Below are 14308 nucleotides of genomic sequence, written 5' to 3'. Positions count from 1 at the left end.
GACAGGGTGTGGAGAGGAAAGAAGAGTTTACAGGAGACTCTCTCTCCTTGAATACAGAGATCCTCCTGTGTCTCGTTGCCCCTTATCATTCGTCGCCCACTTGCACATGCACAGATGCCTCATTACTAAAACGTCATATATACCTGTGGGTATACAAAACACATGAAATTACTGCCTCGCATAAAATGCTTTTTCATAAAAAATAAAATGGACCTTTTCATTCGAATGAACTAAGTATATACCTAGGTGACTTTGCCTTAGACAGAAACCGTATTCACACATTCATCTTGCAAAACTAGAGCATATCTATGTTTATGTCCATAAAATAATAAGAAAATGACTGGACTTGGTTGCAGGCTAAACTGATGCAGTGATATGCCTATATTTGTTGATACTGATTAGAGTACTAATTATATCTGTCTCACTCCAAAAAAAAATATACTGTTTTAGATGTAGTACAATGCATTGAGTGCTATGGTATGCAATATATATGAGAAATGATTTGTAACCTTTTTCTATTCTCAGGAAGTGAATGAGGTAGTGCAGAAGGTCTATGGAGGAGAAAAGCCTGTCCCCCTCTGGTTAGAAGGAACAGAAGAAGCATCTTCCTCATTGAAGAGACTCCTGTTTTCTCTGGTTATCCGAGTAAAAGTAAGTAAGCACTTGACACTACAAAATGCCATGCACTGCCAAAATAATAGTTGTAGATAAAATCACACCAAAAGTTGAATGTAGTTCATAAAAGTAACTACCTGCTCAGTCAAACAGAAATAATAATTAAAAAAATACTCATCAGACACTTCTTAAAATTTGGGCCAGTTTTACATCTTCTTTAGATGCAGATCGTTAATGTTTTTTTTTTTTCAAATCCAGTTTATCCTCAGGTATATTAATTGGAACTGGATCTACAGTTTACAGCGTAATACAAATTATTGTGCAATATGCATCCATCAGAAATGAAACCTGTGACTTCTTTATTACAAGATGACAGCATTAGCCATTATAGTAGTAGAAAAGCTGAGTATAGATCAAAGGTACTGTAGGCCACAAATCAGGAGAATTGGTAAAGTTTTCTTTAGACAATTGCAGATACATACTTGGGCATCAATAGGTGCAGAATTTGTATTATTTTTCTGTTATTATTATTTGTGTATGTATTTTTCTTTTCCAGTTAGTGCATTACCAGTAGTGTTTCTTAATTGTGCACAGTATGAGTTGGTGTCTACTCAAACAAGGAAATGTAAATTACATGAAATGAGCACATCATTTTGCCTGTATTAATTGCTGAAACATTACCAATAAGAAATGCAATTTCAGAACAATTTTTCCTTTCACTGCAGCGTATTCAGCTGACTGCCACAACACCCACCAATTCAGCTGTGAGGTTGGAGACGGGGGCTGTGGAGTTCCAGCTCTCCAACAGGGTTCAGAATATCTCTGGATCAGCTCAACCGAATCCTGACATGAAGATATTTGGGAAAGCCCAAGTGGACATCAACCTCAGCCTAGGCCAGCTTATCAAGAATGTGATCTTTGAGGAGGCTGAACCAGAATTCCAGCAGTTTGCCTTCTTCAAAACACGAATAGGTAAATACTTGTATTATAATACAGGGTGGCCAGAAAGTCTTTCCAACATTACAAAGAAACTATTACAGTTACATATATATTGAGTTGGTAAAGGGATGCTGTAATAAATTGTTCCTCTCTTTTTAATTATGATTAAAGTTTTATTCTGGATTATATTTCTTTGCTGAAACTGATAATGGCGTCAGAACAAGAGAAAGCTCACTACGAGGACAGTCATCTCGCTTCGACGCTTGCACTATCTGCACGTTATACGCATAGAAGTGAAGTGGCTTGTGTAAAATTCTTTACGCTGTGGACCGGAAAATTCCAAATGCACGAGATGCACAAGTAGACTTGGATGGGCTTTGTTGAAATGCTTGCTGCACAGCATCAACACTCTCTTCACTGTCACCCTGTAGCTGGATGAAAAAGCACACTTCCAGTCTTCTTAAACTTGTCATACCACCCAACAATGCTTTGTAATCAGTTGGTGGTTGTCCACATTCCCTCTTAAAATTTTGCTGTACAGCAGTCGGTGACTTGGTATCATGATACCTTAAAACCTCATTGAGTGCTGTATGTACCTGTACGTTGAGCTACGAGTGCACTATTTACCATAGCACTGACCCACCCCTGCAGTTTATCACGCAGAAGTTCCTTACATACGGCACTCACTCTCTCTGTATGCATCTCCCTCTGTCAATCCATCTGGCTCTATGCAACTATCTATGTATCCATGTGGCTCTCCCTCGAACCAGTCAGAACCTGGTATTTATACCTGTGACAAAACTGACCCACCCCCAACCATCAGGGCAAAGGCCCTTTTGTTACCTTTTAAACAAGGAAGCTGTTGGTGAAAACTAACCGTTGACTTGCCCGACTACCGGGCAAAAAGCAACCTTGGCAAGAGCATTTACAAACACTCAAACTTTTACATATATATATTTCCATTTTACAGCATGTGTGTGTTAAAAACCACAGCACAACTTGCCTCTACCTAGAAAGGAAAAGAATAGAAAAGAGAAACAAAAAGAAACAACATTTTAGGAGTTTTTCTTTCTTTTGCCAGAAGCCATGCAGCCATAACATATTAGTTTCTTTGTAATAAACATGTGCAATGTTGGACTTTGTGGCCACTCTGTATTGAAATTATAATAGGTAGAAGGAGTCTTTCTACTGTGTGCAATGCAGATATGTGACATGATTTTTGTTGAAAAGATAAGAAATGAAATATGTTTTAAATTCAGAGCTTATGTTCTTATCATTATGATATTAGTTAAAGATTGGCTTGCACCATGTGCCAACATCGTAACATCAAAAGAATTGTACTGACCTTGAATAGTTATTCCATTTCACCAAGTACGTCATTTCAGTAAAACTGCTACAGTGTTTTTCTTTCCCAGAAACAGGAATAAGAATATGAGTCTGAGAAGACATAATCATTGATATCTGATCCAAGTATATGTGGTAAGGTTTTTTTTTATTTCTTATTATGAAACTTTTATATGTTGGACTAATAGCTGTGTGCTTCATGAAATGACTCCTACTATTTCTTTATTGAATTTCAGGGCTGAGGAATGCATTCCAAGATGAAATGGTTCAGGGGGAGACGGAAGACAAGGAGGTTGTCCTGATAACCTTGAAGCGGCCTCTCATATACATTCAGCCGCTTGCTGTTGACCGAGCAATTTTAGTGTGGCTCAATTACAAGAATGCCTATGAATACTGGAACGAACAGAGAAGCAATTTAAACAAAGAAGTGCTAACTGCAACACAACAGGTATCGTTCTTGTCTTTCTTTTCATTTTTACTTGTTATGTTTTAATTTCTGTGTATATGTGTTGCATATGAGGTGAGAATGAATGATAAATAAAGAAAATGAAAACTTGTAAAAATTATAAGAGAATTAACACATTGTGAATATTACAGAGCACAGATTGAATTAAGTGAAATTGGAATTTCTGTGAAGGTTCTTTTTTCTTTTTGTAAGTGAATGATATTTATTTACGTTTTCCAGGTGTTTGAGAAAGTTCCATTTGGTCAGCTGACCAGTCAACTAAGTTCTCCACATTTGGGAACTTTGTTCTTGCAAGTAACCGTTGATGACATGGGAATTTGCTTGCCACTGAACCCTGTACCTCCTGTAAGTTTTTATCATCTTTTACTACTTTTTAACATTAAAGTTTAAAAAAACACACATACGTTGATACTGAATTGTAACTTCTGAGTAATGCAAGTTTCTAAATTCATAATGGCTTAAATTCAAATACTAGACCTTCCTTGTTGTTTATACAATATTATTTTGTACTGCTTACCAACACATACAGTAGAATCTCACTCTGCCAGCAGGGTCATGCTTCCTTTAAAAGTCTTTCTTCCAAACACAAACAATAAAGTGATGTCTTGAGCATGTTGTAGGGAAAGGTGCAAGCTGCAGAGGTACTGTGATGTCACATTGTCCATGTGTTGTTTTTATTTCGCATTTAGTAGTGTTATGTGGTGGCCTTCAAATGTGCCTTCAAAAAGAAAACATATCGCTTTAGCACTGGTGCAGAAATTGAAGATTTTGCAGAAGTTGAAGTGAGGTTGTTTCCAAAAATGCACTACATAAAAGAATAAATTTTATTTGTAACATTAAATTTCATAAGTAACCTATACTCTCGGTAATCTGGAACTGTCGCTAATCATGCACTCCTCTGTGGCGCAGGGAAATGGCCAGATTAGCATTTTTAACCTTGAATTGACTCGTCAAAATTGAGAACATATGACACGCTATTTGCACCATTAATTTCTTATACTCTATTTCACTAAATCTATCTTGCAGAAAGCCTGGGGTATGAATCGTCAGATTTATGATTCTGAAAGTCGAGGAGCTGTTGTGGTGACTTTGGAAAGCACCAGCATCTCCGCTTGCAGTTCTGGCTCCCTCGTTAGCAAGGGCAGATTCGTTGGATTGTGTCTACGCTTCGCGGAAGATTTTGAGACAAGCTTGGATGATTGGAAGCCAGACATGAGTGACAATTCCATTATGAATCTCTGCGTGGTGTCAGATGGGACATACGAAGTGTGCAGCAGGACAACGGCACAAAAATTAGGAGTAGGTTAGTAACTGCTAGACAAATTTTGGCAAAACTTATGCCTTGTCGTAATAATTTATTTATAATTATACATACACTTGTGAAATTTAATATTTAAGGTGGGTTTGCTGTTTTTATTTCCAACTACATCAGATAGTTATTATTGGGTGATTATGCAGGAATATTCTGTTGCAGGCTATAAGTTTAGTCAACATAAATTCAGTTGGAAGCCAGTGTTTAATTACTTGAGCGGTAGCAAGTAAAAGAAGCATATTTAACCTTTTGTTTAAATCAAATTTGTTATTGACAACTAATTTCAATAGATTTTATCTGTAACCTGCCTTTTTATTGTGTGCATGTTGCAGTTTTTTTCCTGAATGATTTTTTTGTTTAACCTTTTATATTTTGGCATAGTGAGGTGATTTTTTCCACATCATGAGGTAGGTGCATGTAGCCACCCACACCCATTTTAATTTTAATCAAAACTTCAATTGCATTCATTTATCATTATGGCAACTTATGGTGGTAGACTACCAATTAATGTTTTTTCCATGAAAATTTCCAATAGTTTATTATTCTCTTACGAACTTTTAGATAATGCAAAATGGTTCCTGAATGTGCAGTGGCAAATGGAAGGTGTTGACATTCACTTGGACGTGAACGTAGGCAAGCAGCTGTCAGCACTTGGACACACGCTTACAATGCTGACTGGTTCCGAAGAAGATGAACAGATTCCTCCTGATTATGACAGTGACGAAGGAGACCAAATAGATGGTACCAGATCATCCCAGGTAAACCCACCATCATCCTCTGCCTTGCTCCTCTTCCAGTCAGGAGACATCGCTCTCAAGTCCCTCCATTTCCTTTCCTTTCATAATTTGGTATTTCCATCTTTTCTACAGTATTTTTTCTATGGTTCTGTCTTTCCTTCTCCATTTTGCATGTACCTTCCATGCAGCTTCTCATTTTCCATTATCATCATCATCTTTAATTTCCTGTCTATTCCTTCCACCATTTTCTTAATGTCTTCATCACATTTCTGCCCCCTTTTTTCATCTTCCCTCCCCCCTCATTGTCTACTTCTCTGGAGCATATTGTCTTTTTGGAACATGTTATACAAAGAACTTTTTATGCTTTACTGACACTTTCTTGCTCCATACCAAATCCTTCACAGCATCTAATGGATGTCTCTTGTTTATTTCTCATTCTACATCTTGTTTCCCACCTGTCATGCTGGTGATAATTTGATATTTGTGATAGAAAAACCGACTAAATAAAATGGCATCTTTTCTTTAACCAATAGTTAAAATACCTGAATGAGTCTTCAATTTATGAGTTGTATTTCATTATTGTAGCCAAATAAGTGACCGAGAAATATTACAAAGAGAGTATGCATGTGGAAAAATTGAAATAGGTTTTGCAGAACTTTTAAATGTATCACCTAAAGTCCGCCTGGTCAAAGAATGGACTTGAGGAAACCCAGCCTTTCCGCCTCCAGTTCAAGGGGAGAAAAGCTGTGTTGCTACCGGTTGCTACATGCCTGATTTTTGTCCAGTCGTACAGACACAGTACACCTCTTCCTGTCAACATGCACCCTTCGCTCACATTTCAGGAAGAGGCAGGGAATCGGAGACCCATTCGCTTGCTATGTGGCAGCCCCCATTAGGCTTCGCCGTGCTTGGCTTTGTTGAGGGTGCTACCTGTTTGGAAAACGACCCAAAACGAAAAATTTGGCAATGCAGAATACCACGAGAATTCCTCCTCGCCACGGCAACTGGACAAAGCCGATTGGTTCAGCGTTTCATGTGGGCCTCCCTAGCTTTCGACAGAAAAGACAAAAAGAGAATTTCCAAGTCCATTCTTTGGCCGGAACCACTGTAGAATACACGGTAGATTTTTGGAGGAAGAAAGAAATGTTGCCAGCTTCAGTTGAAATGGTGTGCAGGTTCTTTCAATCACAGTTGGTCACGATTTCTTAAAAAGGAAATCATGGGAGAAAAGCCTTTGAAATTAATGGGTTCCAAGTAGGAAAAAGCAACACTGTTATGGAATAACTTTGTTTTTATTAATGGAATAGTAATTTGGCAGGATCAAATTGAGTTTAATTATGAGAATTTTGCTGTTTATTGGCATTGTTAAATTATATAATCCTTGTTCAGTTCACCTCTTTGTTAAATAAATCTTATTTTTAAGTACAGTAGAAGGAAATTCATACAAGAATTCTATCAACTGTTTTTAAAATGGAAGTAGTAAAGCCGTGTTATATATGTTACTGACATTAAATATTTCTTCTCTTAGGGTTTAAACCTTGAATTTATTGTTACAATTACTTTTTAGGAATCCATTGGGCTACGTAGATCCAAAATTCTTACGGACAGCCTCCCAGCCTTTGTGTTTGATCCTTCGATTGATGCAAAGAAGAGGTCGAAGCTGATAGAAAAGGAGATGAACGAGCAGGCCAAGATCATCAACGACCTTCGCACGCTGGGAGCCTCCCACAGCACCATCGAGCAGGAGATGAAGCGGCTGCAGGAGCTGGAGGCCATGGTCTTCAAGGACTTCCGCAGGGACATGATTCAGAAGCTGAGGCGACAGAGCGTCAAGGCTTCCTCCATTAAAGGGAAATTCGGCCTTGGTTCAAAGACCACCTTCCGTTCCCGTTCGTTTATTGTTCCCTCCCCAACACCGGAGCATCACGTTGAGAGGTGAGGGTAAAACTGGAGAAAGGAGGAGAAAAAATATTTTGTTGCCGCAGGCATGGAAATCTCGACCTATGGCTCTGCTCATGTGTGAATCCATGAATATTTTTAAAACAGAACTAATAGACTGATATGTTAACATTACAATAGAATACTTATAATGTTTTAACCGAGATCAATAGCTCTTAAATTGCTACAGTTCTTTAAGGAATTGAGAAGTGTATTGACAAATGGCTGAGTAGCAGCCTAGCCTTAATTAATAATAAATAGAGATGTACATACACAATTCAAATAAAGCAACTCCATATAAAGATTGCTGTATTGCAAAAATATAATTTGTATTTTGTTCAGTTTTAGTTCTGCATTGTTTTTCTCTTGCAGTCCTGATGAGCTGGGCACCAGTGTAAATTCAGCTGGGAACTCGGCCAGCATAGAGAGCTCTCCCCATTCAGGGCCTTCACGTTCAGCCTCTCTTCGTGTCCGAGGACTTGGCCCTCGAGTCACATTCAGTGATACACATGATATTCACAGGTATTTCTACAAAAATTGTTGTTTACAACTCTCATTCATTTTATTTTATTGAGAAATTATTTTTAAATTACAACAAATTTGATTTGTTTTTTTTATTTGGTGTTCATGTTGTGTTGAGAATGCTAATGACATAAGCATTTCTGTTTGTTAAATTTTATTAAAAACAAGAGATTCAAGGATGCACACACTAGTATGTGGCATGTGATGATAGCATGAAGCAAAAAAAAAAGAGCACCTAATCTGAAATGCCTGAAATATTGTGTATTTTCAGAATCATTGTAAATTTTGTGCACTTTTTGCATATGTATAGTGTTGTAAGTTTCAAGAGATTATCATCTATTTATTTTTGTTTATTTTGTGCAGTGCAATCATTTTACATTCATTCATTATTTTTTCAATATCTCATTTTTAATTGGTTGAGTAGATTTTGTTCCAGAGTTTAATGTTTCCTTTATGCATGCATTACAGTCACATGATAAATCAAAATTCTGATGTTTCATTGGACAATAGCCAAGATAGTGACTATCTTCATGTTCCAAGCAGAGTCAATGGGCTTTCTCCCCGAACAACAGTCAGTGACACTCATGATATGCTCAGGTAAATATGTATCGGTGTGGGTTGGTACGGTATGTAACAAATTCAAAACAAACCTTAAAGAGCAGGGAAATGATACTTACAATGGAACTGTAATGCTTATACACATCAGACAGTAAATAACTTACATTTTAAGTGACGTTTCTTATTTTAGTATGAAGTAATTTTGCACATTACCGTGTTCCACTAATTTCAACACTTTTGCAAATTATTTTTTTTATGACAACTGTTCTATCGCCTCCCTCAGTTTTCCTGTTGGATTGTGTTGCTTTGCAAGATATTCTTTCCCTATGTGTGGAGCAAATGCCTGAGACACAATTCTAGATGGAGAATAATAAGGTAAAGGTACCCCTGTGTATGTGCACACATGCCATGAAGGCACATGGGGTGATGTGAAGGTAGAGTTCGACATATTCTCGATGTCGGCCATAGTTGGGATGTGATCAGCATCACTCTGGCCACCTTTACCCACCTTTACCCCAAGGCTTACCCCCGTACCCATTGAATAGAGGCTGGGTGTTCCTCAGAACCCCATTTTAGATCACTTGCCCCAGGATTCGAACCTGGGTCTTACTTGTGGTAGCCAGATGCCCTACCAGATAATTTCAAAAATCCTTAAATGTGCAAATTAACTAGGACTAAGCTGGTATGTATCAGAAAGTATTGGTTGAGATTTAATTGTTGATACTCGCCGATATGTTCCAGAGTCTGGGACGGCATTGCAGGAGTCTAATTGTCCCAGAACTTACACAAAATTCAAAAGTTTTATTTATTTTGCACCAGTATCATGTGAAAAATGTATTTTATGATTTCATAACAGCTGTTTTGATATTCCAATGTGAGTCATTAACAATTTAATAGCAGAACTAATTATTGTAGTGGTATAATTACAGTGGAGTCCTTATATATTCATCCTTAATCTGAAAAACTTCTAATTTTCACAATGTTCAGGTATCAGCATCAGTATTGGTGAGAATCTGTAAGAGGCAACAGTGTTGGTATCTTTTGAAAGTTGTGTTGGCTCAGCCCTAAAATTAACATTTTAATTTAAAATTAAATAAATTACATGATTCAACACACACACACACACACACACACGCATGTGTACTGATTTCTTTGTCAACTCCAATGGGTCTGTGAAGCAGCATTACCACTTGTGATGAAATGTGTTTGTCACATGCCAGATTAATCATGGTAAAATCCAACATTACCTCATAGCCAGGAAATTAAACAAGCATGAAACAAATTAAAAACTCAATTGCAACCTTTTGGCCCTTTCTCAAGGTCATCGTCAGGGAGGAAATTCTTCAGGTTGGGAGACAAAGGAAGCAATGGAAGTCCAGTGACGTCTACTGGGAACTGAATTTTAATTTCTTTTGTTCTGGGTCTTTTAATTTTCTGGGTACAAGGTAAGTAGGATTTTACCATGAACGAATGTGCTGTTTGCTTGCTCTGTTTACGATATTAAATAGTGAATATAATATATTACCTGACACATAGCATAATACAGTATCTTTGCCAGAACATGAATTTTATTTTTTGGCTTGCCAAGGCAGATACACAGTATTTGTGAAGCCTTTGACTCAGAAGTATTTAAATTAGTTACCTAATTTCTTCCTGTAGAATGCCATCTAATTAACTAAATGCCACTAGTCAACAGAAACAAGTATTCAGAACTTTTAAATGCTAATGGTGTGTTTACTCAACAGGCAAGCTTCCCTGCCAAGTGCCAGTTCGGATTTGAGTCTCCCTGAAACAGAGCTTGGTGTTTGGACTGCGACAGACGAAGAGATTGATCCGGAAGTTGAACTTCGAAGGAAACCTGGGAGGATTCTTGAACACGACATACCTGATGGAGTGTAAGTTTTAACATGTTACTGCAGAGAATTTTACTATAAATTACTATAAACTTGTCAAAAGAGGTTTCTTTCCTGTTGCAAATACCACTCACTAAATATTAATGCTTCATTTTACCATATTTTCATTTGTATTCAGTCATCATCATCGTCATCCTCGCCGTTTCCTGCCTCTGGCTGGGTCGGCATAGAAGTCAAGCCTCTCCATTTTTTTCCTGGTCTTCCACCACTCCTCTCTTTCCACAGACATCTTAGTCTCCCCCTTGGCCTTATTCCAACTCCTTTGCATTGTAATCTATTACTGGTTGTCTTTCTACATCCATCCTCTTCATGTGTCCGAACCACCTCATCTGTGCCTGATCTATCCTGTCCTGAAGCTTCACCACCCCCACTGTTTGTCAAATCTCCTCATTCCTTATTCTATCCCTTCTAGTCTTCCCCAATATACTCCTTAAAAATTTAATCTCTTTCTTTTGTCTCTCTCTGTCATTGTCCCAGTCTCTGCTCCATACGTAATTATTGACACATTGTGTTGTATATTTATTACCGTCTTGCATTTCATAGGTACATCCCTGTTCCATATTAATGTTCAAACACTTTGATATAGTCCACCACCCATTTGTCTTCTTCTGTTTTCCTCCTCATCTATTCTTCCACTTCTCTCAATTATGCTTCCTAGATATTTGAAGCTCTCCACTACCCTCAACTCTTCCGTGACCATCTTTATTCTTGGTTCATTTCTGGCTCTGTTTCTTGTTGTTATTAGCACCTCACTCTTTTCTGCACTGAATTTCATTCCTGCTCTTCTGATTTCCTCATTCCAACTATCAAGCTGTCTCTGTATTTCTCCTTCCCTGTTCCCCCATATTACTAAGTCATCCGCAAACAACAGGGCCTTCATCTCTTCCTCTCCTATCTTCTTCCCCACCTCTTCATTAATTGCATCCATTGTAATTATGAAGAGCAGTGGGGAAAGAGTACTTCCCTGTTTTAGTCCATTACTTATACTGAACCACTCTGTTCTTGTCGCTGGTGTCTTCACACAGCTCTGGTTGGCCTTGTATGTACTCTGCACTCTACACACTATCTCTTCCTTGATTCCTTTCAGTATTCCTTATAAAAAAAGAAAAGAAAAACAAAAGATGGGCAAAAGTGAAGGTTATAAATTCCCTCTCCCCTGTTATCGCCATTGATCACACATAATCAGTAGAGTAACAATTGCAGATGAATTTTTTGTTTGATGTCATAAATTATTTTCAGTGTTATTATAGTATTATAAAGTTGATCTTTTTGACATCTATATGTGAAATAATTATACCATAAATTTAATTGGAATATGCAATACAGAAACTTTTAAGATAGTAAACTCCTAGGCTCTCACTGTTCCTTACATTAACTTTTCAATGTTTTAAAATCTCAAGTAAAAATTATGTCACTAATTTTTCTGACAAAATTGAGAAGTGGTAGAAAAGTAACACTACATAAAAAAAATACAGTTTGTATACTATATTCAGTGAAATTTAACCTTGTAGTATGAGAATTTGAGCTACTCTCTACTACAGTAGCCAACTGCAGATAAGCATGTCATTTTAGTCAACTACTATTGATGCTATCTGTCTCCTTGCAGCAAAAACATTTGTTTAAATGCTTTTTTATTCTTTTTCCTTGAAGGTCCCCTCTCCTTGAACTTCCACCTACTAAAGAAGGTTTGAGCCCAGGAACATCAGCATCATTCCTCACTGGAGCCCAGAAATCGCAGGAACCAAACATTGACTTTGAGCTGGATGTCAAAGTCTTCATCAACAGTGGCAAGTGTGTGCTCCACACAAAGGATTCGGCTAAAGAAGATGAACTCAAGCTGTGAGTTTTTGAACATTTAAGTTACTTGCATACTTAGTTTTCATTTGCAGGTTAGTATTGTGACAGCAGGAAATTTACTGGTTTCTATTTGTTCACTGATATGATGCTGATATGTATCTGATTCCGATACACATGATTAACAGAAATGTAATTCCATTTTCAACATGGCAAAAATAATACTGTATGCTGTAAAAATTTCTGTTTGCAAAGGTATTAGATTTAAAATCACATTACAGTTAACAAAACTTTGATACCACGTTGTTACGTTTATTTGCAGGAGAACAGTACAACTTTGTATTTCTTTAAACTTGCAAAAAATATATGAAGTGAACTTCTGTGATCAAAAATTTAAAAAATAAGAAATTTTCACTGATTCCAATATTGCTTCTTCATCACATTCCTATTGCGGGTGTAATTGCTCTTCATTAAATCATAATTTGAAATTAGATTGAAGAGAATACAAGTTAGAGCTGAGCAAACACTGATGTCCAGAGGCCATTGCTTCAAATGCCATCATTGATATCAGCAGATACTTTATGGAGTCCGGTTATCTCGCATTCCAGCAAAAATATAATGTTTCATGGAGTTTAAATATCCTGTAAATTGTGCAAAATATGCAAATTCTACATGTAAATTATGCAAAATATGTAATGATATTTGAATTTGCACTGACATTGTGTGCCAAAAATGAATTTTAATAATATCTATTTTAATATTACAATTATCTCTTCCTTAATTTTTTAATATTTGGAGAAAAATTGATTAATTGATGTGGTTAATAATTTATAAATATTCAGATCATAATTTTTAGTTGCCATGTTCAAGTGTCAATATCAATATCTGTATTGGTGGGAATCAGTGAGAGTGCTTCCATTGGTAAGAGAATTGGCTTATCCCTAATAGAAATCATATTTATAAAGGGATGAACAATGTAACATTATCCATTTCAGTTACTTTTTTCAATATCAAACAGCAGTAAATTTGCCAATCATATATGATTATTGCGTGCTTCGTTCCCATGTAATCATATTAACTGCATATTTTACTAATATATTCTCTAGAACTAACAAAATGAGGAAGGAGCGGAGTGTGTCTGGTGGAATTTATGATTTTCCGAACAGCCCCAACATGAGCAGGCGCTCCAAAGATAAGCAACATGCTGCGTCAACAACGCGTCTTCGATATCTCCATGGTACGGTCTCTCAGTTAGTGGACTTAACCATTTTTCACATACCTGGACTGGATGTTAAGGTAAGAAAATACTACTTGGGACATATCTTTGTCATTTTGTAGTAATTTTATTCCTAATACATTTGTAATTCCTAATACATTATATTTAAGATGATATATGTATTGAATTCCTACAGTAGAAGTAACTTTTGTGTCCATGGTGCATTTTTATTAAGATGTGGAGTCAAGACAGCATTAACCTGTTCCAAGACAAGCAGCCAACTTTCGAATTTAATGGGTTCCTAATAAGGAAACAGCACTCAAACAGGAAATTGCTTCTGTTCATGTTCCAATTCATTGGTCACTCACTCTGCACCATCCGTATCTTGTCCTGCCTTACTTGAGCACTGATAATTTCCTATATTTAAAGTAAAATACGTTCCACAAGCAAAAATGGAGGAACATAATGAACCTGAAAAGAGTTTTGTTTAGGTTAAAGCTGAGCTCCATGGTAGAGTGGTTAGCACAGCACCAGGGGTCCTGGGTTCGAATCCTGGTTTGGGCATGGGTGCTTTTTGTGAGTGTCCCTTCATCAATTTCATCATATCATCACCCATCCTCATCTTCATGATTGGCCAAAAGTGGCAGACAAGCAAAGTAAAATAAACTAAATCAATCAATCTAAGTGAAACTTATGATGGATGACCTCTCTGCTCTTTGAGCATGTGCTATCAATGGGTTAGCTTACATCAACAAATTACGTAGGCAGTAAGGTTGTGTTGGGTTAAGTCAAGCTCAAGTAAACACTTTTGAGTATGTACTTCAAGTACACTTGAAGCATGCACTTGACTCAACCCAGCCTAATGTCATTCACTTGAAGTGTATACTTTGATCTTACCAAATGATAACCTGACCATTAACATTATTTATAATCTCAATGAATTCATCCATGACC

General features: G+C 37.0%; 1 protein-coding gene across 12 annotated transcripts in view; it reads left to right on the top strand.

Moving 5' to 3' along the window:
* tweek (transmembrane protein KIAA1109 homolog tweek) overlaps positions 1-14308 on the top strand; it is a 211042-nt gene that overhangs the window by 166751 nt on the left and 29983 nt on the right. For 8 of the 12 annotated variants that reach the window (XM_083121287.1, XM_083121286.1, XM_083121284.1 and 5 more), the window contains 12 exons: positions 526-651; positions 1341-1587; positions 3135-3346; positions 3584-3709; positions 4391-4667; positions 5238-5434; positions 6981-7348; positions 7724-7873; positions 8342-8470; positions 10177-10326; positions 11995-12183; positions 13245-13434. In XM_083121287.1, the coding sequence (XP_082977413.1) occupies positions 526-651; positions 1341-1587; positions 3135-3346; positions 3584-3709; positions 4391-4667; positions 5238-5434; positions 6981-7348; positions 7724-7873; positions 8342-8470; positions 10177-10326; positions 11995-12183; positions 13245-13434 (2361 nt within the window). The remainder of the gene's footprint in view (positions 1-525; positions 652-1340; positions 1588-3134; positions 3347-3583; positions 3710-4390; positions 4668-5237; positions 5435-6980; positions 7349-7723; positions 7874-8341; positions 8471-10176; positions 10327-11994; positions 12184-13244; positions 13435-14308) is intronic. The other 4 variants (XM_083121295.1, XM_083121294.1, XM_083121292.1 and 1 more) reach the window with 1 other exon arrangement.

Source organism: Lepisma saccharinum, chromosome 4 (assembly GCF_977018435.1).
Source record: "Lepisma saccharinum chromosome 4, izLepSacc3.1, whole genome shotgun sequence".
NCBI lineage: Eukaryota > Metazoa > Arthropoda > Insecta > Zygentoma > Lepismatidae > Lepisma > Lepisma saccharinum.
The sequence above is the reverse complement of the archived record's forward strand: the minus strand, read 5'-3'. Positions and strand labels throughout refer to the sequence as shown.